General features: G+C 46.4%; 1 protein-coding gene across 2 annotated transcripts in view; it reads right to left on the minus strand.

Annotated features, from left to right (window-relative positions):
* Positions 1-4,610: 4,610 nt before the first annotated feature.
* PP2D1 (protein phosphatase 2C like domain containing 1) overlaps positions 4,611-22,852 on the minus strand; it is a 59,443-nt gene continuing 41,201 nt past the window's right edge. For both annotated transcript variants that reach the window (XM_063922197.1, XM_063922196.1), the window contains one exon: positions 4,611-5,454. In XM_063922197.1, the coding sequence (XP_063778267.1) occupies positions 4,784-5,454 (671 nt within the window). In that variant the 3' untranslated portion in view covers positions 4,611-4,783. The remainder of the gene's footprint in view (positions 5,455-22,852) is intronic.

Here is a 22,852-nt window from a genome sequence, read left to right on the forward strand (position 1 = left end):
CTGCCGGCTACTCAGCATGTGCCTGTCCAGACGTCTCATAGGCCGTCAGGGGCTCTAAAGCGCCCGTTACCTCAGATGGCAGATATAGACGCCGACACGGATACTGACTCCAGTGTCGACGGTGAAGAGACAAATGTGACTTCCAGTAGGGCCACACGTTACATGATGGAGGCAATGAAAAATGTTTTACACATTTCTGATAATACGAGTACCACCAAAAAGGGGTATTATGTTCGGTGAGGAAAAACTACCTGTAGTTTTCCTGAATCTGAGAAATTAAATGAGGTGTGTGATGATGCGTGGGTTTCCCCCGATAACAACTGATAATTTCTAAAATGTTATTGGCATTATATCCTTTCCCGCCAGAGGTTAGGGTGCGTTGGGAAACACCCCCTAGGGTGGATAAAGCGCCTCCACGCTTGTAAGGGCTCTACCCTCTCCTGAGATGGCCGCCCTTAAGGATCCTGCTGATAGAAAGTAGGAGGGTATCCTAAAATGTATTTACACATACTGGTGTTATACTGCGACCAGCAATCGCCTCAGCCTGGATGTGCAGTGCTGGGTTGGCGTGGTCGGATTCCCTGACTGAAAATATTGATACCCTAGATAGGGACAGTATATTTTTGCCTATAGAGCATTTAAAAGATGCATTTCTATATATGCGTGATGCACAGCGGAATATTTGCCGACTGGCATCAAGTCTAAGTGCGTTGTCCATTTCTACCAGTAGAGGGTTATGGACACGACAGTGGTCAGGTGATGCGGATTTCAAACGGCATTTGGAAGTATTGCCTTATTAAGGGGAGGAGTTATTTGGGGTCGGTCTTTCAGACCTGGTGGCCACGGCAACAGCTGGGAAATCCACGTTTGTACCCCAGGTCGCCTCTCAACATGAGAAGACGCCGTATTATCAGGCGCAGTCTTTTCGTGGACAAGCGTGCAAAAGGTTCCTCATTTCTGCCCCGTGACAGAGGGAGAGGAAAAAGGCTGCAGAAATCAGCCAGTTCCCAGGAACAGAAACCCTCTCCCGCCTCTGCCAAGCCCTCAGTATGACGCTGGGGCTTTACAAGCAGAATCAGGCACGTGGGGGGCCCGTCTCAATGAATTTCAGCGCGCAGTGGGCTCACTTGTAAGTAGACCCCTGGATCCTTCAGGTGATATCTCAGGGGTACAAATTGGAATTCGAGACGTCTCCCCCTCGCCGTTTCCTAAAGTCGGCTTTACCGATGTCTCCTTCTGACAGGGAGACAGTTTTGGAAGCCATTCACAAGCTGTATTCCCAGCAGGTGATAATCAAGGTACCCCTCCTGCAACAGGGAACCTGGTATTATTCCACACTGTTGTGGTACCGAAGCCGGACGGCTCGGTGAGACCGATTCTAAATCTAAAATCTTTGAACACTTACATACAGAGGTTCAAATTCAAGATTGAGTCACTCAGAGCAGTGATTGCGAACCTGGAAGAAGGGGACTACATGATGTCTCGGGACATCAAGGATGCTTACCTTCATGTCCAAATTTACCCTTCTCACCAAGGGTACCTCAGGTTTATGGTACAGAACTGTCAAAATCAGTTCAGACGCTGCCGTATGGATGGTCCACGGCACCCCGGGTCTTTACCAAGGTAATGGCCGAAATGATGATATTCCTTCGAAGGAAGGGAATTTTAGTTATCCCTTACTTGGACGATTCCCTGATAAGGGTAAGATCCAGGGAACAGTTGGAGGTCGGTGTAGCACTATCTCAGGTAGTGTTGCGGCAGCACGATTGGATTCTCAATATTCCAAAATCGCAGCTGGTTCCGACGACTCGTCTTCTGTTCCTAGGGATGATCCTGGACACAGTCCAGAAAAAGGTGTTTCTCCCGGAGGAGAAAGCCAGGGAGTTATCCGAGCTAGTCAGGAACCTCCTAAAACAGAGCCAAGTCTCAGTGCATCAATGCACAAGGGTTCTGGGTAAAATGGTGGCTTCCTACGAAGCAATCCCATTCGGCAGATTCCACGCAAGAACTTTCCAGTGGGACCTGCTGGACAAATGGTCCGGGTCGCATCTTCAGATGCATCAGCGGATAACCCTGTCACCAAGAACAAGGGTGTCCCTCCTGTGTTGGTTGCAGAGTGCTCATCTTCTAGAGGGCCGCAGATTCGGCATTCAGGACTGGGTCCTGGTGACCACGGATGCCAGCCTGCGAGGCTGGGGAGCAGTCACACAGGGAAGGAATTTCCAGGGCTTATGGTCAAGCCTGGAGACATCACTTCACATAAATATCCTGAAGCTAAGGGCCATTTACAATGCTCTAAGCTTAGCAAGACCTCTGCTTCAAGGTCAGCCGGTGTTGATCCAGTCGGACAACATCACGGCAGTCACCCACGTAAACAGACAGGGTGGCACAAGAAGCAGGAGGGCAATGGCAGAAGCTGCAAGGATTCTTCGCTGGGTGGAAAATCATGTGATAGCACTGTCAGCAATTCCGGGAGTGGACAACTGGGAAGCAGACTTCCTCAGCAGACACGACCTCCACCCGGGAGAGTGGGGACTTCACCCAGAAGTCTTCCACATGATTATAAACCGTTGGGAAAAACTCGACAGGTATTGCGCCAGGTCAAGGGACCCTCAGGCAATAGCTGTAGACGCTCTGGTAACACCGTGGGTGTACCAGTCAGTGTATGTGTTCCCTCATCTGCCTCTCATACCCAAGGTACTGAGATTGATAAGATGGAGAGGAGTAAGCACTATATTCGTGGCTCCGGATTGGCCAAGAAGGACTTGGTAACCGGAACTTCAAGAGATGCTCACGGAGGATCCGTGGCCTCTACCTCTAAGAAGGGACCTGCTCCAGCAAGGACCCTGTCTGTTCCAAGACTTACCGCGGCTGCGTTTGACGGCATGGCGGTTGAACGCCGGATCCTGAAGGAAAAAAGGCATTCCGGATGAAGTCATCCCTATCCTGATCAAAGCCAGGAAGGATGTAACCGCAAAACATTATCACCGCATTTGGCGAAAATATGTTGCGTGGTGCGAGGCCAGTAAGGCCCGACGGAGGAAATTCAACTGGGTCGATTCCTACATTTCCTGCAAACAGGAGTGTCTATGGGCCTGAAATTGGGGTCCATTAAGGTTCAAATTTCGGCCCTGTCAATTTTCTTCCAAAAAGAACTAGCTTCAGTCCCTGAAGTTCAGACGTTGTAAAAGGGGTACTGCATATACAGCCTCCTTTTGTGCCTCCAGTGGCACCTTGGGATCTCAATGTAGTTTTTGGGTTCCAAAAGTCACATTGGTTTGAACCACTTAAATCTGTGGAGTTAAAATATCTCACATGGAAAGTGGTCATGCTGTTGGCCCTGGCCTGGGCCAGGCGCGTGTCAGAATTGGCGGCTTTATCCTGTAAAAGCCCTTATCTGATTTTCCATTCGGACAGGGCGGAATTGAGGACTCGTCCTCAGTTTCTCCCTAAGGTGGTTTCAGCGTTTCACCTGAACCAACCTATTGTGGTGCCTGCGGCTACTAGGGACTTGGAGGACTCCAAGTTGCTAGACGTTGTCAGGGCCCTGAAAATATATGTTTCCAGGACGGCTGGAGTCAGAAAATCTGACTCGCTGTTTATCCTGTATGCACCCAACAAGCTGGGTGCTCCTGCTTCTAAGCAGACTATTGCTCGTTGGATTTGTAGTACAATTCAGCTTGCACATTCTGTGGCAGGCCGGCCACAGCCAAAAATCTGTAAATGCCCACTCCACAAGGAAGATGGGCTCATCTTGGGCGGCTGCCCGAGGGGTCTTGGCTTTACAACTTTGCCGAGCAGCTACTTGGTCAGGAGCAAATACGTTTGTAAAATTCTACAAAATTGATACCCTGGCTGAGGAGGACCTGGAGTTCTCTCATTTGGTGCTGCAGAGTCATCCGCACTCTCCCGCCCGTTTGGGAGCTTTGGTATAATCCCCATGGTCCTTACGGAGTCCCCAGCATCCACTTAGGACGTTAGAGAAAATAAGAATTTACTTACCGATAATTCTATTTCTCGTAGTCCGTAGTGGATGCTGGGCGCCCATCCCAAGTGCGGATTGTCTGCAATACTGGTACATAGTTATTGTTACCAAAAAAATCGGGTTATTGCTGTAGTGAGCCATCTTTTCTAGAGGCTCCTCTGTTATCATGCTGTTAACTGGGTTTAGATCACGAGTTGTACGGTGTGATTGGTGTGGCTGGTATGAGTCTTATCCGGGATTCAAAATCCTTCCTTATTGTGTACGCTCGTCCGGGCACAGTATCCTAACTGAGGCTTGGAGGAGGGTCATAGGGGGAGGAGCCAGTGCACACCAGGTAGTTCTAAAGCTTTACTTTTGTGCCCAGTCTCCTGCGGAGCCGCTATCCCCCATTGTCCTTACGGAGTCCCCAGCATCCACTACGGACTACGAGAAATAGAATTATCGGTAAGTAAATTCTTTTTTTTTGGGGGGGGGGGGGGGGAATTAATTTATTCCAGTTTGGAATAAGGCTGTAACAACAAAAATGTGGAAAAAGTGAAGCGCTGTGAATACTTTCTGGATGCACTGTAAGGTAAATATAACTGATTTTGTGTAGTAAATAGAGTCAGTAAATGGACAAAATAGATAAAAGTAGATAAAACCTTTACTGTATTAATGTAGAGAATTTCAACTTACAAGCAAATGAACTTGGAATATGGAAAGTTGTTCAGACTATAATTAGGGATGATCTGGCTTGATTTCCATTTATTTTGCAAACGTGTTTGTATAGAATCCACCTTCTGGGTTATGAGGAATGAATTAAGTATGGCACCCAGGTAGCAGTATGAGGCACAGTGTAATATTTTGTTGTGATCCTGCCAGTATTGCTGTCTGTATTATCTGCTGGCAAACATGAGCTGCTGCCGTACTGTACATCTCATTTACATCGTGTTGGGTATCACACGGAACCTTTGGCGAACTGTCGCAATCAGAAAGGCTATCCATCATTTCTAGTTTTGTACCTTCTTCCCAGAGAATACCAGGTGTGTTTGTATTATATTTTGTCAAGTTACCATTGTTTGTATTCATTTCTTGAACGTTACCTTGTGTGCTGTTATCCTCTGGTTTTGCGTTATAGGAGCATGTTAAGAAAGATGTTAATAGCTCCTGAGCCATTGCAGCAACTTCACTTGTGCTCAGAACTTCCCACAAGCCACTTGAAGCAAGAATAAGGAATTGGCATGTATGATAAATTGAAATGGAAATGGTATAAGGAGCAGGGATGACTGAAGTCTTCAGTTTCGGGTCACCATGGAAACCAAGTCCTCTTGTAATTCTACTGAATCCTTCAACTAAACTACAGCCTTCATTTACTGCAACTGATCCACCAGATTCCATTGTACGTTTTCGCTCTCGACAGTTTGCTGTGCTATGATCTTTAGTTAGACAGTAACTTTTCCCATTTTGGCATAAGACTGCCTTAATGTTTCCTGCAAAGTAATCAGTATAAATTGTTAACTGAATTTGCTTTCATTTTTAGACATAAATAACAGCTTATTTCATTCTAACAATCAAACTATATAAATGCACTAGTCAACTACTTTTGGTTCAGTGTAAGCATTGGGCTTTCTTTTTCATCCACTAGGGGTCACTGGAGTACTCTTGGGATATGGATGGGCGTTAGCAGGGATAGGCACATTTAAATTAGTAACTCCACCCCCTCCATACTCCCAAAGGTACCTCAGTGTTTTTCTGTGCCTCAGTCGGGAAGGTACAAGTGGACAAAGCTCCACAGTTTTCTATTTTTCACAGATTTTTAATTTTCTACTCAATCCCTTCCCAGTTTATCAAGAAGCTTGGGTCCGGGATTGTTGGTGCTGCTCAGTGCAGCAGTTGGCTTGTCGGTGTTCATGAAAGGGTCCCCGCCATAGACCACAATCAGCCTGTGTGGATTTCAACCTCAGGCTGTAGAGGAGCTGGACGGAGCTTAGAAGAGAGAAGCCCGTTATAGCCTCCACTACATGTAGATAATGAGCAGCCAGGCAGCTCACACTGCCGCCGCTCACTTGTTTTATTATACTATCTGCCACCCCGCCATGTGGGGACTGTTAATTTTATTTTACATGTGTACCTACCCAGCTGTGGCCTGCCTAGCAGCCGCTGCTGGGTGCCAGCTGCTGCCGCCCTCCCGCGGTTAGCTCCCACTAACCGCTACCTGCCCAGGTGTCTCTGCCACGAACAGCTTCTAAGCTGCTGCAGCTCTGTATTCAGGCTGACCGCGGACAGCGCTCACTGCTGCCGCGGTCCGCCAGCATGAAGCGCTGCTGAGGGAGATCGCGGGGGGAAGGTGGTGGATTATGCCTGCAGCAGCACAGCGGGAGGACCTCAAAACTAAGCTGCATTCTAATTCAGCAAGTAAATCAGGCTATTAAGCCTGTGTTTCATGTGTAGATGGGTCTCACTTACATTAATATAGTCATTGGCAACTAAACCCTGTTATCAGACTGTTAACCCTGTGTTACAAGTTCAGGGGGATCTCAGTTATTTTATAGTTATGGATGGAGATATATATATTTCTTCGGCTGGGTCCACAGGTTATCCACAGGATAACAATGGGATATAATGGAGCGACAGTGGATTGGCACCAAACGATCACAAGCTTGGTGAGAGAGGGGGGGGGGGGAGAGAGACTACCAAACAGTAGCTGGCGCGCCGCCACCACGGGTGCACCAGCGCTAGGCCTTAGGGATCATAAGCACCAGGATTAGTATGAGGCTGCTATCCCTAGGGTTGATGTCAGCGGTGGGGAGTCAGAGACGCTCTCCTGGTCACCCCTCCCCCAGTTCATGACCAGTTACCGTGCGTCTCCCGCCATGAACTGATTGCCTCACTTTCGTCTCAGACGCTACCACGAGGGGACTCGGTCGCAGCATAGGCCGCTGTGTCTGTTTACACTAAGTTTACCACTAAGAGATTGGGTCGCAGACGGGTGCTTCTGCATACACTGGCGTTCACTGAGCGTCTGCGTCCACTAAAAAGATACCGGAGTGGCAGTGTACACTAGTAGCGTCTGGATCCACTCAGTGTCTGCGAACGTATTGATCTATCCTGGAAGTGGGGTGAGTCTCCCTGTATCCCACTCTACAGAGTAAGGGTTATACAGCACTAAATTTCTATCTACTTTTGTAAGTATGAATAGTTAACTTTAGTGCCTATTGCATATGAGTCTGTGTACATTACTGTGGTTTTATTCGCAATGCTTCTGAATACGTTAAATAACTAGAACAGAATTCAGTAATATGTACTCCTACATACTTGAAATGTGTTCGTAGTTAATAATATGCTCATATGACTAATATATAACATGTGACTGACTGCTAGTGTGATTGCTGACTTTATATATGTTTGTCAGTGTTTCTTCTGAGCCTCAATGCTGGTGCTTGGGTTGGGGTCAGATTGAAATCACTTTAATACAGTAAAGTGATTACAGTCACAGATTGTGTAGTATACTGTGAAAAGCTGATTATCATGTCTAAGAGCGGCAAAAGTGACGAGGTTACAATAACAGTAACACCAACACTTATAACATGTTTATCCTGTAAGGTGGGGTTATTAGCTCAGCATTTGGCACATGATGGGTTATATGCAAATTGTTTTGCATTTCAGCAGATGGCAAGGCAGATCCCTGTTCAACGACAAATAGATAAACCTTGGGCTATGTTTGCACAACCCTTATCCAGTATAGCTGACAGGTTAGTCCCTACAGCTTCAACCTCGGGAATAAGGTATATAATTTTCTCTTATGTCCTAGAGGATGCTGGGGTCCATATTAGTACCATGGGGTATAGATGGGTCCACCAGGAGTCACTGGCACTTTAAGAGTTTAATAGTGTGGGCTGGCTACTCCCTCTATGCCCCTCCTACCAGACTCAGTTTAGAAAATGTGCCCGGAGGAGCCGGTCACAGCTAGGGGAGCTCTACAGTTAGAGTTATTTTTAGAGTTTGTTATTTTACAGGGAGGCTGCTGGCAACAGCCTCCCTGCATCGAGGGACTGAGGGGGGAGCAGTGTCCATCCTGCGGGGTCTTGAGCCACTGCCTCCGCTGACTGGACATTGAGCTCCAGAGGGGAACGCTCACCCCGGCAGCCAGCCGCCACCCCCTCATAGTGCTGAAGCGTTGCGAGTTTGTCACTGTTCCCCCTTACAAGCAAGGGGTCAGTGTTAAGAGGGCGGCTTAAGGGTGGGACGGGTCAGCGGTGCTGCGCTGTGAGGGGCGCCCTGAGCCAGCACAGAACCCTTCACTAACCATTTCCAGCCAGTCGGGGTCCGCGGATCTCAGCCAGCACAAATTTCCTCAGACCAGTATAATCTTCAAGAGCGGGAAGACAGCGTCATTGAAGGGAAGGAGCTTCTCTTCAGAGCGGACCCAGCAGCGTTCAGCGCCATTTTTCCTGCCTGCAATCACTGCCAGTGGATGTCCAGGTCCCTCCAGAGCAACTCCAGCTATCTGTACGGTACCAGGGGGTTGTAGAAGGGAGGGGAGGCTGTATTTAGGCTGTGTCCCCTATTAAGGGACACAGTCAGCGCTGGTTAGGGTCTCCCTATACCTCTAATAGCGCTGTGTGTGGGTTGGCTCCAATCTCTGTGTCTCTCTGCCATTCTTGGGGGAAAACTCTGTCTGAGTAAATACCCTGTGTGCTTGTGGGGTGTTTGGTGTGTGTGACAACATGTCTAGGGACACTGTTTCATATGCTGCAGAGGATTTGTCTTCCCAGGAAGACTGCATACCATGTAATCAAGATTGCACTGTTGTAGCGCAGATCCCGGCTAGAGAGCCAGAATGGTTCGTCTCTCTGAGGGGGACTATTTCTCAGATTTCTGATAGGGTTGCTAGGGCTGAGCATGCAACTCAGGTCCTACAATCCTCTATGGTTGTATGTTCTGATACTGCTTCCTCTGGGTCCCCTGCGGTACATTCTCAGAAACATGCACTTGCAATGCTTACGCAGGATGACACGGACGGTGTGGTTCATCAAATCGTCAGTATCTAGGTCGACAATGTTTAGGTCGACCACTGTAGGTCAACAGTCACTAGGTCGACATGGATGGACGGTCGACAGGGTTTCTAGGTCGACATGTGCTAGGTCGACAGGTCTAAAGGTCGACATGAGGATTTATTTATTTTTTGGTGTCGTTTTCTTATAGAGTGACCGGGATCCCAAAGTAGTGCACCGTGTCCCATCGCATGGCTCGCTTCGCTCGCCATGCTTCGGGCATGGTGCCTTCGCTCCGCTACCACTTCGCTCGGCACAGATTGCCGTTCCAATCGTAGTCCACGTGGATCGTTAAGTATGAAAAAATTCAAAAAAATAAAAAAAATGGGAAAAACTCATGTCGACCTGTAGACCTAGAAACCCTGTCGACCTTCCATCCATGTTGACCTAGTGACTGTCGATCTACAGTGGTCGACCTAAACATTGTCGACCTAGATACTATCGATCTTCAGACCGGATCCCGACACGGACACCGACTCTGAAGATGGTGACAGGGATGTGTCAAGGGGGACAGCATCACTTGCTAAGGGGGTGCAGTTGATTGAAGCTGTAAGAGATGTTTTACATATTTCTGACACAGTTCCTGAGCAGGTGGAGGAGGCCTTTTTTACGGATAATAAGAAGCCCCCCCCTCACCTTCCCGGCATCCAAAGAATTAAACGCTCTCTTTGAAAAAGCATGGGAAACTCCGGAAAAGAAATTTCAGATCCCTAAGAGGGTCTTGGTTGCTTTTCACTTCCCAGAGGAAGATAGAAAGAAATGGGAGTCCCCGCCGATAGTCGACGCCTCTGTCTCCAGGCTGTCTAAACAGGTGGTGTTGCCAGTCCTGAGATCTACCACGTTGAAGGACCTGGCAGATCGCAAGGTGGATGCTACGCTAAAATCCATTTACACGACTTCCGGGGCTATATTACAGCCTACTATAGCCTGTGCTTGGATTGCAAAAGCTATTGCCAGGTGGTCAATCGCTCTGCAGGAGGAGTCCACTACGATGGATAAAGGTGACGTTGATTTATTTTTACGCTATATTCAGGATTCTGCATGATTCCTGGTAGATTCCATGAAGGACCTGGGTTCCATGGCTGCGGGGATCTCCTCCATGTCAGTCTCGGCTCGCAGGGGTCTCTGGCCAATGGTCTGCAGACGCGGAATCCAGGAAGAGTGTGGAGGGCCTACCCTGTACAGGTCAGGCTCTCTTTGGGGAGGCGCTGGATGCGTGGATTGCCACAGCTAACGCGGGTAAGTCTACTTTTCTCCCCCAGCTGCACTGGCTACGAAGAAGCCTTTTACACCAGCCACGTCACAGCCCTTTCAGTCCGCGAGGTCTAGAAAGAACAAGCCTTCGAACACCTTCAGAGGTGGTCGTGCCAAAGGAAAGAAACCTGCTCCCGCAGGTTCCCAAGCCCAGAAGCCCACTTCTGATACCCTGGAGGAAGGTCAGGTGGGGGCAAGACTCCGGCAGTTCAGCCACATCTGGGTGTCATCTGGCCTGGACCCCTGGGTCCTGGATATAGTGTCCAGGGGTACAGACTGGAGTTTCAAAATCCCCCACCTCACCGTTTCTTCAAGTCAGGCTTGCCAGCTCTGCTGGCAGACAGAACGATTCTTCTTGAGGCCATCAGAAAATTGGTGGTGTCAGAGGTCATCGTTCCAGTTCCACCTCAGCAGTGGAACAAGGGTTATTATTCGAACCTTTTTGTGGTACCAAAACCGGATGGTTCGGTACGGCCTATTCTAAACTTAAAGTCTTTGAACCCTTATCTCAGGGAGTTCAAATTCAAGATGGAATCTCTGAGAGCTGTCATCTCAGGACTGACGGAGGGGGAGTTCCTAGTGTTGCTGTACATCCAGGATGCTTACCTCCACATTCTCATTTGGTCGCCGCATCAGGCATATCTCAGGTTTGCGCTGTTGGACGATCATTATCAGTTCCAGGCGCTGCCGTTTGGCCTCTCCGCAGCACCAAGGATCTTCACCAAGGTGATGGAGATGATGGTTCTCCTCCGTAAGCAGGGGGTGAACGTAATTCCATATCTGGACGATCTCCTGATCAAGGCATCATCCAGGGAGAGTTTGTTACGATCCATCGCGCACACAACACAGCTGCTCAGGAAGCACGATTGGATCCTGATCCTTCCAAAGTTTCATCTGGAGCCGACAAGGAGGCTATATTTCTGGGGAATGACACGGTAGTGCAAAGGCTTTTTCTCCCGGTGGAGAAAGCATTGGTGATTCAAACAATGGTCCGAGATGTCTAAAAGCCTACCCGGGTATCGGTTCATCAATGCATCCGCCTTCTGGGGAAGATGGTTGCCGCCTACGAGGCTCTGCAGTATGGCAGGTTTCATGCTCGACCCTTTCAGCTGGACCTATTGGACCAGTGTTCGGGCTCTCACCTACACATGTACAAGAGGATACGCCTGTCTCCGAAAGCCAGGATTTCACTCCTGGTGGCTACAACTTCCGCACCTTCTGGAAGGCCGAAGGTTCGGAATTCAGGACGGGATCCTTTTAACCAAAGATGCAAGTCTAAGAGGTTGGAGAGCAGTCGCTCTGGGGGAAAACTTTCAGGGAAGGTGGTCGAATCAAGAATCCCTTCTACCAATAAACATCCTGGAGCTAAGGGCCGTGTACAATGCCCTTATGCATGCAGCACACCTTCTACAGGATCGGGCTGTTCAGGTGCAGTTGGACAATGTGACCACTGTAGCCTACATAGACCGACAAGGCAGAACGAAGAGCAGGGCTGCTATGTCAGAGGTGTCAAGAATCTTCCTCTGGGCGGAAAGGCACGCTGTAGCGGTGTCGGCTATCTTCATTCCGGGAGTAGACAACTGGGAAGCAGACTTCCTCAGCAGACACGATCTCCATCCAGGGGAGTGGAGCCTCCATCCGGAGGTGTTCAAGGAGGTAACCGGTTGGTGGTTCCTCACATAGACATGATGGCCTCCCGCCTCAACAAGAAGCTGGGGAGGTACTTGTTCCGGTCAAGAGACCCTCAGGCAGTGGCGGTGGACGCACTGGTAACTCCGTGGGTGTTCCCATCAGTGTATGTGTTCCTTCCACTTCCTCTGATTCCAAAGGTTCTTCAGCTGGTAAGAAGAACAAGGGTTCTGGCAATCCTCATTGCTCCGGACTGGCCAAGGAGGGCTTGGTATGCTGATCTTCTGCTGGAGGATCCAAGGCCCTTACCTCTTCGGAGGATCTGCTACTGCAGGGGCCGTTCGCCTATCAAGACTTACCACGGCTATGTTTGACGGCATGGTGGTTGAGCGCCAGGTCTTAGCTCGGAAAGGTATCCCGAGTGAAATCATTCCTACCCTGATTCAGGCTAGAAAGGGGGTAAAGTCTAAACATTACCACCGTATTTGGAAGAAATATGTTTCTTGGTGTGAATCAAGAAAATTTTATGCGGTGGAGTTTCAACTTGGACGTTTTCTCCTTTTCCTGCAGGCGGGAGTGGATATGGGCCTGAGATTGGGATCCATCAAGGTCCAGATCTCTGCTTTGTCTATCTTTTTTCAAACACAATTGGCTGTCCTCCCTGAGGTTCAGACCTTTTTGAAAGGGGTTCTGCACATCCAGCCTCCCTTTGTGGTGCCAACGGCACCCTGGGATCTATATGTGGTGTTGCAGTTCCTGCAATCAGCTTGGTTTGAGCCTCATTATGTTTCTCACGTGGAAGGCGGTCACTTTGTTGGCCTTGGCTTCTGCCCAATGCGTGTCGGAATTGGGGGCTTTATCTTGTAAAAGCCCTTATCTGGTCTTCCATGAAGACAGGGCGGAACTTAGGACTCGTCCACAGTTCCTGCCTAAGGTTGTATCGGCTTTCCATATCAACCAACCTATTGTGTTGCCAGTGGATACTGACTCCTCAATTGCTTCAAAGGCTTTGGATGTTGTAAGGGCTTTGAAGATCTATGTGAAGAGGACAGCTCATCATAGAAAGACTGACTCTCTCTTTGTCCTCTACGATCCCAAGAAAATTGAGTATCCTGCTTCTAAGCAGTCGATTTTGCGCTGGATCAGGGCCCTCATTCCGAGTTGTTCGCTCGCTAGCTGCTTTTAGCAGCATTGCACACGCTAAGCCGCCGCCCTCTGGGAGTGTATCTTAGCATAGCAGAATTGCGAACGAAAGATTCGCATAATTGCGAATAGAAATTTCTTTGCAGTTTCTGAGTAGCTCGGGACTTACTCTGCCACTGCGATCAGTTCAGTCAATTTCGTTCCTGGTTTGACGTCACAAACACACCCAGCATTCGCCCAGACACTCCCCCGTTTCTCCAGACACTCCTGCGTTTTTCCCAGAAACGGCAGCGTTTTTCCGCACACACCCATAAAACGTCCAGTTTCCGCCCAGAAACACCCACTTCCTGTCAATCACACTCCGATCACCAGAACGATGAAAAATCCTTGTTATGTCGTGAGTAAAATACCTAACTTTTGAGTAATATAACTACCCGCATGCGCTCTGCGAACCTTGCGCATGCGCAGTAAGCGACTAATCGCAATATAGCGAAACTCGGCAACGAGCGAACAACTCGGAATTAGGGCCCAGGTTCACTATCCAGCATGCGTATTTTACGGCAGGATTTCCGTGTCCGAAATCGGTACTCTACTTGTAAAATGGGTTCTTCCTGGGTGGCTGCCCGGGCTGTCTCAGCTTTACAGTAGGTAACCAAAATCCTATTAACCCAGACATGCAGCTCCCGTCTTATGGTGTAGTCCCTACAGCTTCTACAGAAGCTGATAAACTAAGGGTAAATATATCATCAAATTCACAGGCTACACAGGATGATACATCAGATGTGGATAGCTCCATTTACTCTACTTCACCATATGAACAGGTAGAAGCTTTCAGCTCAGAGGATATAGCTGAGTCAATTGGAGCAATGAAGGCTATTCTGTCTCTAGAGGATTCAGCAGAGCCAATAATTAAAACTAAAGCACCTGTGTTTAAACATCCCAAAACAGTTAGGGTTGAGTTTCCAGGGTCAGAAGAACTGACAGAAATTATGGAGAAAGCTTGGGCTACACCCAACAAAAAATATAGAATTCCAAAAAAATGGGATTCCTATTACCCTTTTCCAACTGGGGACTGTTTAAAAAGAGAAGTGCCTCCTAAAGTGGATACGCACGTCATTCAATTAGTGCGAAAATCTATTTTGCCTTTGCCATCAACATCATTAAATGATGTCACAGACAGAAGAGTAGATGGGTTTTTGAAAAACATTTTTTCTCTGTCAGGGGCAGTCATAAGGCCAGCTATGGCTTCAGCCTGAATGGCAAAGGCAGTAGCTGAGTGGGCAGACGAAATGGAAAATGGGTTTTCAGCACCTACTAGGGAACATGAATCACATATAGCTCATATGAAACAGGCTGCGCTATTTTTAGAAGAAGCAGCAATAGATATGGGTACTATTGCTTCCAGAGCATCAGCATTAATGGTAGCTGCTCGCAGAGCAATTTGGCTGCATACATGGAAAGCTGATTCAGAATCCAAGAAGGTTCTGGAAGCTTTGCATTTTGTTGGGAACATTCTCTTTGGTAAGGAATTGACATATATTCTGGAGTCAGAAGCCGAATCCAAGAAGGTCAGGTTTCTTGCCAGTTGTAACCCTAGGCCTAAGGGTTCGGGGTTTCGGCCATTTCGGTGGCAAAGTAAAACAAAAGGCAAAAATGATTAAGCAGACCCAGTACAATAAGTCTGGTAAAGCAAAGAAGCAATGGGCCACCAGAGGGCCAGCTTCTAAACCAGAACAGAAACCCATCAGCCTGATGGTGCGGGCCTCCACAGACTTCTTCAGTTGGCACACATATGGCATCAGTCAACGACAGATGCTTGGGTGCAAGAAGTAGTATCTCTGGGTTATGCTTTCCCTTTCAAGAAGCAGCCTCCTTGAAGGTTTTTTTGCACCAGCCCGTCTCATATAGAGACAAAGGCCAGAGCACTGCAAGAAGCAGTTCAGAAATTGCTTCAGTCCGGGGTAATTATTCCAGTACTCCCGGCACAACGGGGGCAGGGTTTTTACTCCAATCTTTTTTTGGTTCAGAAGCCAAATGGGTCATTCCAGCCAATTCTCAATCCTAAAATGTTAAACAAATACATTTGGGTCCCAAGGTTCCACATGGAGACGTTATGCTCCATAGTTTTGGCCATGGAACCAGGGGATTACATGGTATCTCTGGATATACAGGATGCTTACCTGCATGTGCCTATAGCATTGTCCCATCAGTGTTATCTCAGGTTCACTATCCTCCAGCAACATTTTCAGTTCCAGGCCTTACCCTTTGTGCTAGCCACAGCTCCCAGAGTATTTACCAAGATCATGGTGGTTATGGCAGCTTATCTCCGTAAGCAGGGGATAAGGATTTTTCCATACCTCGACGATCTTTTAATCCTGGCACAATCCCAGGAATTGCTCTTGAGGAAAAGATATCCAAGGTGCAGTTAATGACTCAGGAATTAATACACAGTCAGACAATATCAATTCACACAGCAATGCGAGCGATGGGGTTGATGATGTCAACATTCAGCATAGTGGAATATGCACAATTCCATTCAAGACCTCTGCAGCAGCTGATTCTCACCAGATGGAATGGAATACATCAGACAATAAGGAAACAAATGATGGTACATCCAGTAAAGGTAAAAAGGTCATTAGCCTGGTGGCTACAGACATCCCATCTAGACAAGGTAAGCCCCTTTTGGATATCAGATTGGGAGATCCTAACAACAGATGCCAGTCTAGAGAGCTGGGGAGCAGTGTCCGGAAGATTATGGTTCCAAGGACAATGGATCACAGAAGAAAGTCGCCTGCCAATAAACCTGTTGGAACTCCGGGCCATATACATGGCACTGATTCAGGCAAAGAACATTCTGCAAGGAAAACCAGATCTGTTCAGACAATGCAACGGCAGTAGCATACCTCAACCATCAGGGAGGATCTCGCAGACAGCCAAAAAGCAATGAAGGAGGTAAGTCATATACTAAGGTGGGCAGAACTCCATCTTCCAGCATTGTCCGCAGTGTTCGTTCCAGGAGTCCTAAACTGGGAAGCGGACTTTCTCAATCAACACACTATTCAAGCAAGCGAATGGGCTGTACACCCAGAGGTCTTTCAGACTCTAGTAGACAAGTGGGGGTTGCCAGAGATAGACCTCATGGCATCCCATCTGAACAACAAAGTTCCGGCATACGGGTCAAGAATAAAGGACCCCGGAGCGATCCTTGTGGATGCACTCTCAGTGAAATGGGACTTTCATCTGGCATACCTGTTTCCTCCATTCTCCCTGCTACCCAGGGTAGTGAGGAAAATAAAGCAAGCTAAGGGTGCCGTGATTCTGATAGCTCCGGCTTGGCCCAGAAGGCATTGGTACATAGATCTGCAGAGGATGTCGTTGGATGTTCCAATTCTGCTCCCTCAACGTCCAGATCTACTGATACAGGGTCCTTGTTATCACAGGCATCTGGATCGGCTGTCTTTGAGGGCGTGGCTGTTGAAACCTCTATCCTGAAGTCAAGAGGATTTCTCACAACAGGTAATTCAAACTATGCTCAGAGCAAGAAAACCCTCCTCAGCTCGCATTTATCACCGAATATGGCAAGCTTATATTCATTGGTGCAGTGAAAGAAGTATGGACCTACAATCTTTGAGTATCCAGAATCTTAGATTTCCTTCAGGCAGGAACGGATAAGGGGTTGAAGGTGGCTTCCTTGAGAGTTCAAGTATCAGCATTGATTGTATGGTTCCAAAAGAAAATTGCCACTTTACAGGATGTGCGTACTTTTTTCCAGGGAATGCTGTGCATTCAACCACCCTTTGTTCCTCCTGCAGTACCTTGGGATTTAAGTCTGGTCCTTAAAGCCCTTCTGGGTGCTCCGTTTGAACCACTTAACAAAGTGGATCTTAAATGGTTGACAGCTAAAGTACTCTTTCTACTGACTATGACATCAGCTAGAAGAGTGTCAGATTTAGGAGTGCTGTCATGTAAGTCTCCTTTTCTGATTTTTTAACCAGATAAAGCAGTTCTCAGAACTAGGTCTGGGTATCTTCCTAAGGTGGTATCTAAATTCCACCTTAACAAAGAAATTGTAGTCCCGGCTTTTCAGGTATCGGGACTTTCTGCGGGAGAAGCGGCGCTGGATGTAGTCCGTGCATTAAGGATCTACATGGATCGTACCAGTGCCATCAGAAATACAGATTCTCTCTTCATCCTCTACAGATTTCACAAGAGGGGATGGCCTGCTACTAAACAGATGCTAGCAAGATGGCTTCGAATGACGATTTCAGAAGCATATTCTTGAGCTGATCTCCCTGTTCCGGCTAATGTCTCTGCTCATTCTACACATAAGGTAGGTCCTTCATGGGCAGCACAACATGGTGCTTCAGCTGAACAGATACGTAAGGAAGCCACATGGTCTTCCAATAACACGTTCATTAGACATTATGCCTTGGATACTTTTGCCTAACATGACGCTGAATTCGGACATAAGGTTCTCCTGTCTAATCAGGAGTGTCCCCACCACTAAAAATTGCTTTGGGAAATCCAATTGTTATCCTGTGGATAACCTGTGGGCCCAGGCGGAGAAATATACATTATAGTAAGAACTTACCGTTTATAATGGTATTTCTAATATGTCCACAGGTTTCCACAGGGATCCCACCCTGACGCACCTGATTTGAGAATCTTTATACTCACCAACCTCTTCCCTCTTGCATGGAAGGTTGTGCATGTGTGTTCTTCTTGCCTGCATAGGGTTCTACATAATGCTCCTGCCTAAATGCTTTGGAATACAATTGATTTGACTGAGCCAGTGGGCGGGGATATATGGATGAGCCCGTTGCATCCTGGGAGGCCTGAAAGCTTGTGATCGTTTGGTGCCAATCCGCTCTTGCTCCATCATATCCCATTGTTATCCTGTGGAAACCTATGGACACAAGGAGAAATACTGTTATCAACGGTAAGTTCTTACCATAACATATATTTCTCAGCTAAAACTGTGATACTCTAAGCAGTTTGCTTTATTATACATAGGATTTTTGTATATGCAGAGCACATGACAGGACGCAATTTTAAATCTACTTCCTGATTCTTCTTGCAGGAAGTGTATTCCCGGTACTACAACACTCGGCTACTGGAGCAGCAGGGGTGTTAGTAGGAATTTTGTACAGCACAGGTTTCATGTAGTGTGTCCCACGTGCACTGCACTTCGGGCTTATACACATTTTTTCTGAGTTGTGAGACTTGTCTGTCTTTGTCTATTTGTTTGTGTACATAATGAGTAAGGCTAATGCAAAATCAAAAAAGCAGCTTAGCTGCAATGTCTATGACAGTGTGTTACCTGATGGAACTACACCATGCACAGTATGTCTTACACATATGGCTCCAAATACGAACCTTTACCCTGATCCTCCATGGGCAATGCTGGCGGATGTAATGACTGGTTTACAATTGGAATTGGCCGCTGCACGAAAGGAGCGTGAGGCGGCTAGATCTAAGCCTAGGGCAATACCTCCTGAGATACCAGAAGGGGCTCAGGAAATGTCTAGGACTTTGCAGGCGTTAAAAAAGTCCAAGTCTAGCTCAATTCCGAAAAATAGTTATCATTTGTCTTATAACTTGCCAGTTTCAGCTATGTTGCATTATTCTGATGATTCAATGCCAGACCTCATATCGCAAGAGGAACATGAGAAGGGTGAATTGGTCCAGGAATCAGATAGTGAGGTTACTGATAGCCCGGCCATTGATAATCTCATCAGGGAAGTACGTCACGTTGTAAAGTTTAAGGAGACTGAAGAACCTCTTTCAAATGATGAAGTGTTATTTGCTAAACGACAGAGAACTCCGGTGTGTTTTCCTTATTCTGATACTCTTAATAAGCAGTTAACAGAAGCATGGAAGAATCTGGATAAATGGTTTTCTTTACCTCTGCGGTTTCTGTCTGTCTACACGTTCCCAGAGTCTATGACGTCTAAATGGGAAAATCCAACGGCTGTGGATTATTCGGTGTCGAAACTTTCTAAAAAGTTAACAATTCCAGTACCAGCTGCGACGACGCTTAAAGTCCTGTCAGAGCGTAAGCTAGAAGCTATGCTAAAGTCAATGTATTCAACAGTAGGGGTGTTGCTTAGACCTGCTTTGGTGGGAGTTTGGGTTAATAAGGCTGTAATTGCATGGGCAACACAGCTCAAGTTGGCCCTACAAGAAGACCACCTTATACTTCTCGATGATCACATCTGTGAATCTGCTGAGTATCTATGTACAGCTTCTATGGACAGTGGCCAGGTTAGTTCTCACCTTTCAGCTTCACTAGTTACATAGTAACATAGGCCCTCATTCCGAGTTGTTCGCTCGCTAGCTGCCCTCTGGGAGTGTATCTTAGTTTAGCAGAATAGCGAATGAAAGATTAGCAGAACTGCTACTAAATAATTTGCTGCAGTTTCTGAGTAGCTCCAGACCTACTCCTAGACTGCGATCACCTCAGTCCGTTTAGTTCCTGGTTTGACATCACAAACACGCCCAGCATTTGGCCAGCCACTCCCCTGTTTCTCCAGCCACTCCTGCATTTTTACCTGGCACGCCTGCATTTTTTAGCACACTCCCTGAAAACGTCCAATTTCCGCCCAGAAACACCCACTTCCTGTCAATAACACTAAGATCACTCGAGCGATGAAAAAACATCGCTCGAGCTTGTGTAAATCTACAAAGTTTTGTGTGAAAGTACTTAGCGCATGCGCGCTGCGTATCATGCGCATGCGCATTTTTGCCATTTTTTTACTTAATCGCTGCAATGCGAAAATCGGCAGCGAGCTAACAACTCGGAATGACCACCATAGTAATTGAGGTTGAAAAGAGGCAAAATGCCCATCGTGTTCAACCTGTATTAAATTGTGTTGATTATAACGTACCTGCTGAAGTAATGTTTTATGACTATTTAACAACTATAAATCATGTTACACCCAGATTAGCAACGTCACTATTTTAAATGTTATAACCTTGGATATCATTTTCAGTCAGAAATGTATCCAATCCTTTTTTAAATGCATTTACAGAGTCCACCATTACTACCTTCTTTGGCAGTGAATTCCAAATCCTTTTTGCCCTAACAGTGAAGAACCCTTTCCTCCGTTGCATACGGAATTTCCTCTCCTCCAGCCTCAGCGAGTGCCCACTTGTCCTAAGCAGTGTTCTTTTAATAAATAATTCCTCTGATAACTCTTTGTAATGCCCCTTTACATATTTGAAGATATTAATAATGTCTCCTCTTAGACGCCTATTTTCCAGTATATACATATTCAACCTAGTTAGCCTTTCCTCGTAGTCCAGTCCCTCTAGCCCTTTAATCAATTTAGTAGCTCATCTTTGAACCCTTTCGATTTCACCGATATCTTTTTTATACAGTGGTCCCCAAAACTGAACACAATATTCCAGGTGAACACAATATTCCAGCTGTGGACGTACCAATGATTTATACAGCTGCAGGATTACATCCTCGTCCCTTGTCTCAATTCCTGTTTAATGCAAGCTAGCACCTTACTTGCCTTCTTTACTGCGCTTTGACATTGTGTATGGTTATTAAGCCTATTATCAATGAGTACTCCCAAATCTTTTTCCAGTACTGTTACCCCAATCCTTCAGTACCATGCCTGATCTGATTGAACTATTGAAAATCAAGTATAGGGGTCTTGCTAGTTCTGACCTAAGCTCCATAAGAACCCTCGGGTGAAGTCCATCAGGACCTGGTGATTTATTCATCTTAATTTTGCTTTGTCTCTCCCGGACTACTTTTTCACTTAAACAAGTATCTAACCACCAATCATTACTGTCACTGTCGTTATGCACTCCTCCCACCATCAGTTCTTCTCTGGTGAACACTGATGAAAAAAATGTATTCAGTATTTCCGCTTTTATTTCATCATCATTTATCAATACTCCAAATTCATCTTTTATAGGACCTATGTTCTCCTTTTTTAACTTTTTACTGTTTATGTATTTAAAAAAAACTTTTTAGGATTGGTTTTACTCTCTTTAGCTATTTGCTTTTCATTTTCCATTTTAGCTGCTCTTATTGCTTTTTTGCATTTTTTATTGCATTTCTTGTAATACTTGAATGACTCCTCCTTTCCATTAGATTTAAATGCTCTGAAAGCATGCTTCTTGTTATCCATTTCTACCTTGACCTTCTTGTTAAGCCACTTTGGTTTCAGTTTAGTACTCCTGCGTTTACTGCCCATAGGGATACATTTGTGAATATTGCTATCTAGCAACCCTTTTAAAGCATCCCACATTTCCGAAGTGTTCTTGTTATGAAACAAAACTTCCCACTCAGTGTCTTTAATTGCACATCTCAGCATACTGAAATTAGCCTTCCTAAAGTTAAATGTTTTGGTTGAACCCTTATAGCTATGTTTCCTGAAACTGATGTCAAATGTGATAATATAGTGATCACTGTTACCCAAAGACTTCCTACTTTGGTATTTGATATAATATCCGCATTATTCGTAATTACTCTATCTAGAGTAGATGTACCCCTAGTTGGGTCCTCGACTAATTGGGACAAGTATTGATCCTTTAACATATTTAAGAACCTGTTGCCCTTTGCTTTAACACAGGAATCGTTACTCCAATTTATATCAGGATAATTAAAATCCCCAATCACTATGATATCCCCTAATCCCGCAGCCCTTTTGATTTGCTGTAAGAGTTGTTCTTCCTCATGTATGCTAATATCCGGCTGTTTGTAGCACGTGCCTATGACTTGCATCAATACCCCCACTTGAGATTTCAACCCATAGTGATTCCACATTATTGCCAGTCCCCTCATAAACAATCTCCTTTAAGTATGGTATAAGAGATGGTTTAACATAAAGACATACACCTCCTCCTCTTTTGCTTGCCCTGTCCCTCCTGAAAAGAGAATACCCCTCCAAGTTTACAAACCAGTCGTGAAAGTCATCCCACCATGTTTCCGTAATACCTATAATGTCATACTCAGCCTTTGATGCTAACAATTTCAATTCCCCCATTTTACCTGCTAGACTTCTTGCGTTTGCAAGCATACATTTTAGTTTAGCGGTTCCCTTGTCCGTTGGTTTTTTGTAAAGGTAACCTATCGTGGTTTACTAGTGCGTCCCTAGAGTTACTCTTACTGACTGTCCCTCTCGCTCCTTCTCGACCCCCACCCCCACCATACTTAATAATGCCCACCTTACTCTTCCCTTTGAGCAACCCAATGTTTCCGCCTAATTCTCCGCCCTAAGTATTTTCCCTTATGTTCCGTAAATAATTTTCTATATGCTGTAATGATGACACAAGATTGTTGTTAATGTTTTGGCAATACCTTTGTTAATACCCTTTTTAGAACCCATGTAAGTACCCTTACTGGCTGCTTTCCCTCCCACCTTCTCCACCCCCAATTAACTCACTACCACCATCCCTACTATTCTCACTGCATGACCCATAGTTTCTAGCTAAACCCTCCCCCAGGCTCCTAGTTTAAAAGCTCCTCCAACCTACTAACCATCCTTCCCCCCCAGCACCGCAGCCCCCTCCTCATTCAGGTGCAATCCATCGCGACAAAAAAGATGGCGCCTGACTGAGAAGTCCGCCCAGTGTTCCAAGAACACAAACCCCTCTTTCCTTCACCAGTCTCTAAGCCACCTCCCTCTGCCTCCCTGGGCTAGCATGTGGCACTGGTAATATTTCGGAGAATATTACCTTAGATGTCCTTTTTTTTTAGTTTCTGGCCTAAGTCCCTATAATCTTTCTTAAGGACATCCCACCTGCTGCTAACTTTGTCATTGGTGCCAACGTGTACCAAGACCGCCGG

The sequence above is a fragment of the Pseudophryne corroboree genome, chromosome 5 (assembly GCF_028390025.1).
Source record: "Pseudophryne corroboree isolate aPseCor3 chromosome 5, aPseCor3.hap2, whole genome shotgun sequence".
NCBI lineage: Eukaryota > Metazoa > Chordata > Amphibia > Anura > Myobatrachidae > Pseudophryne > Pseudophryne corroboree.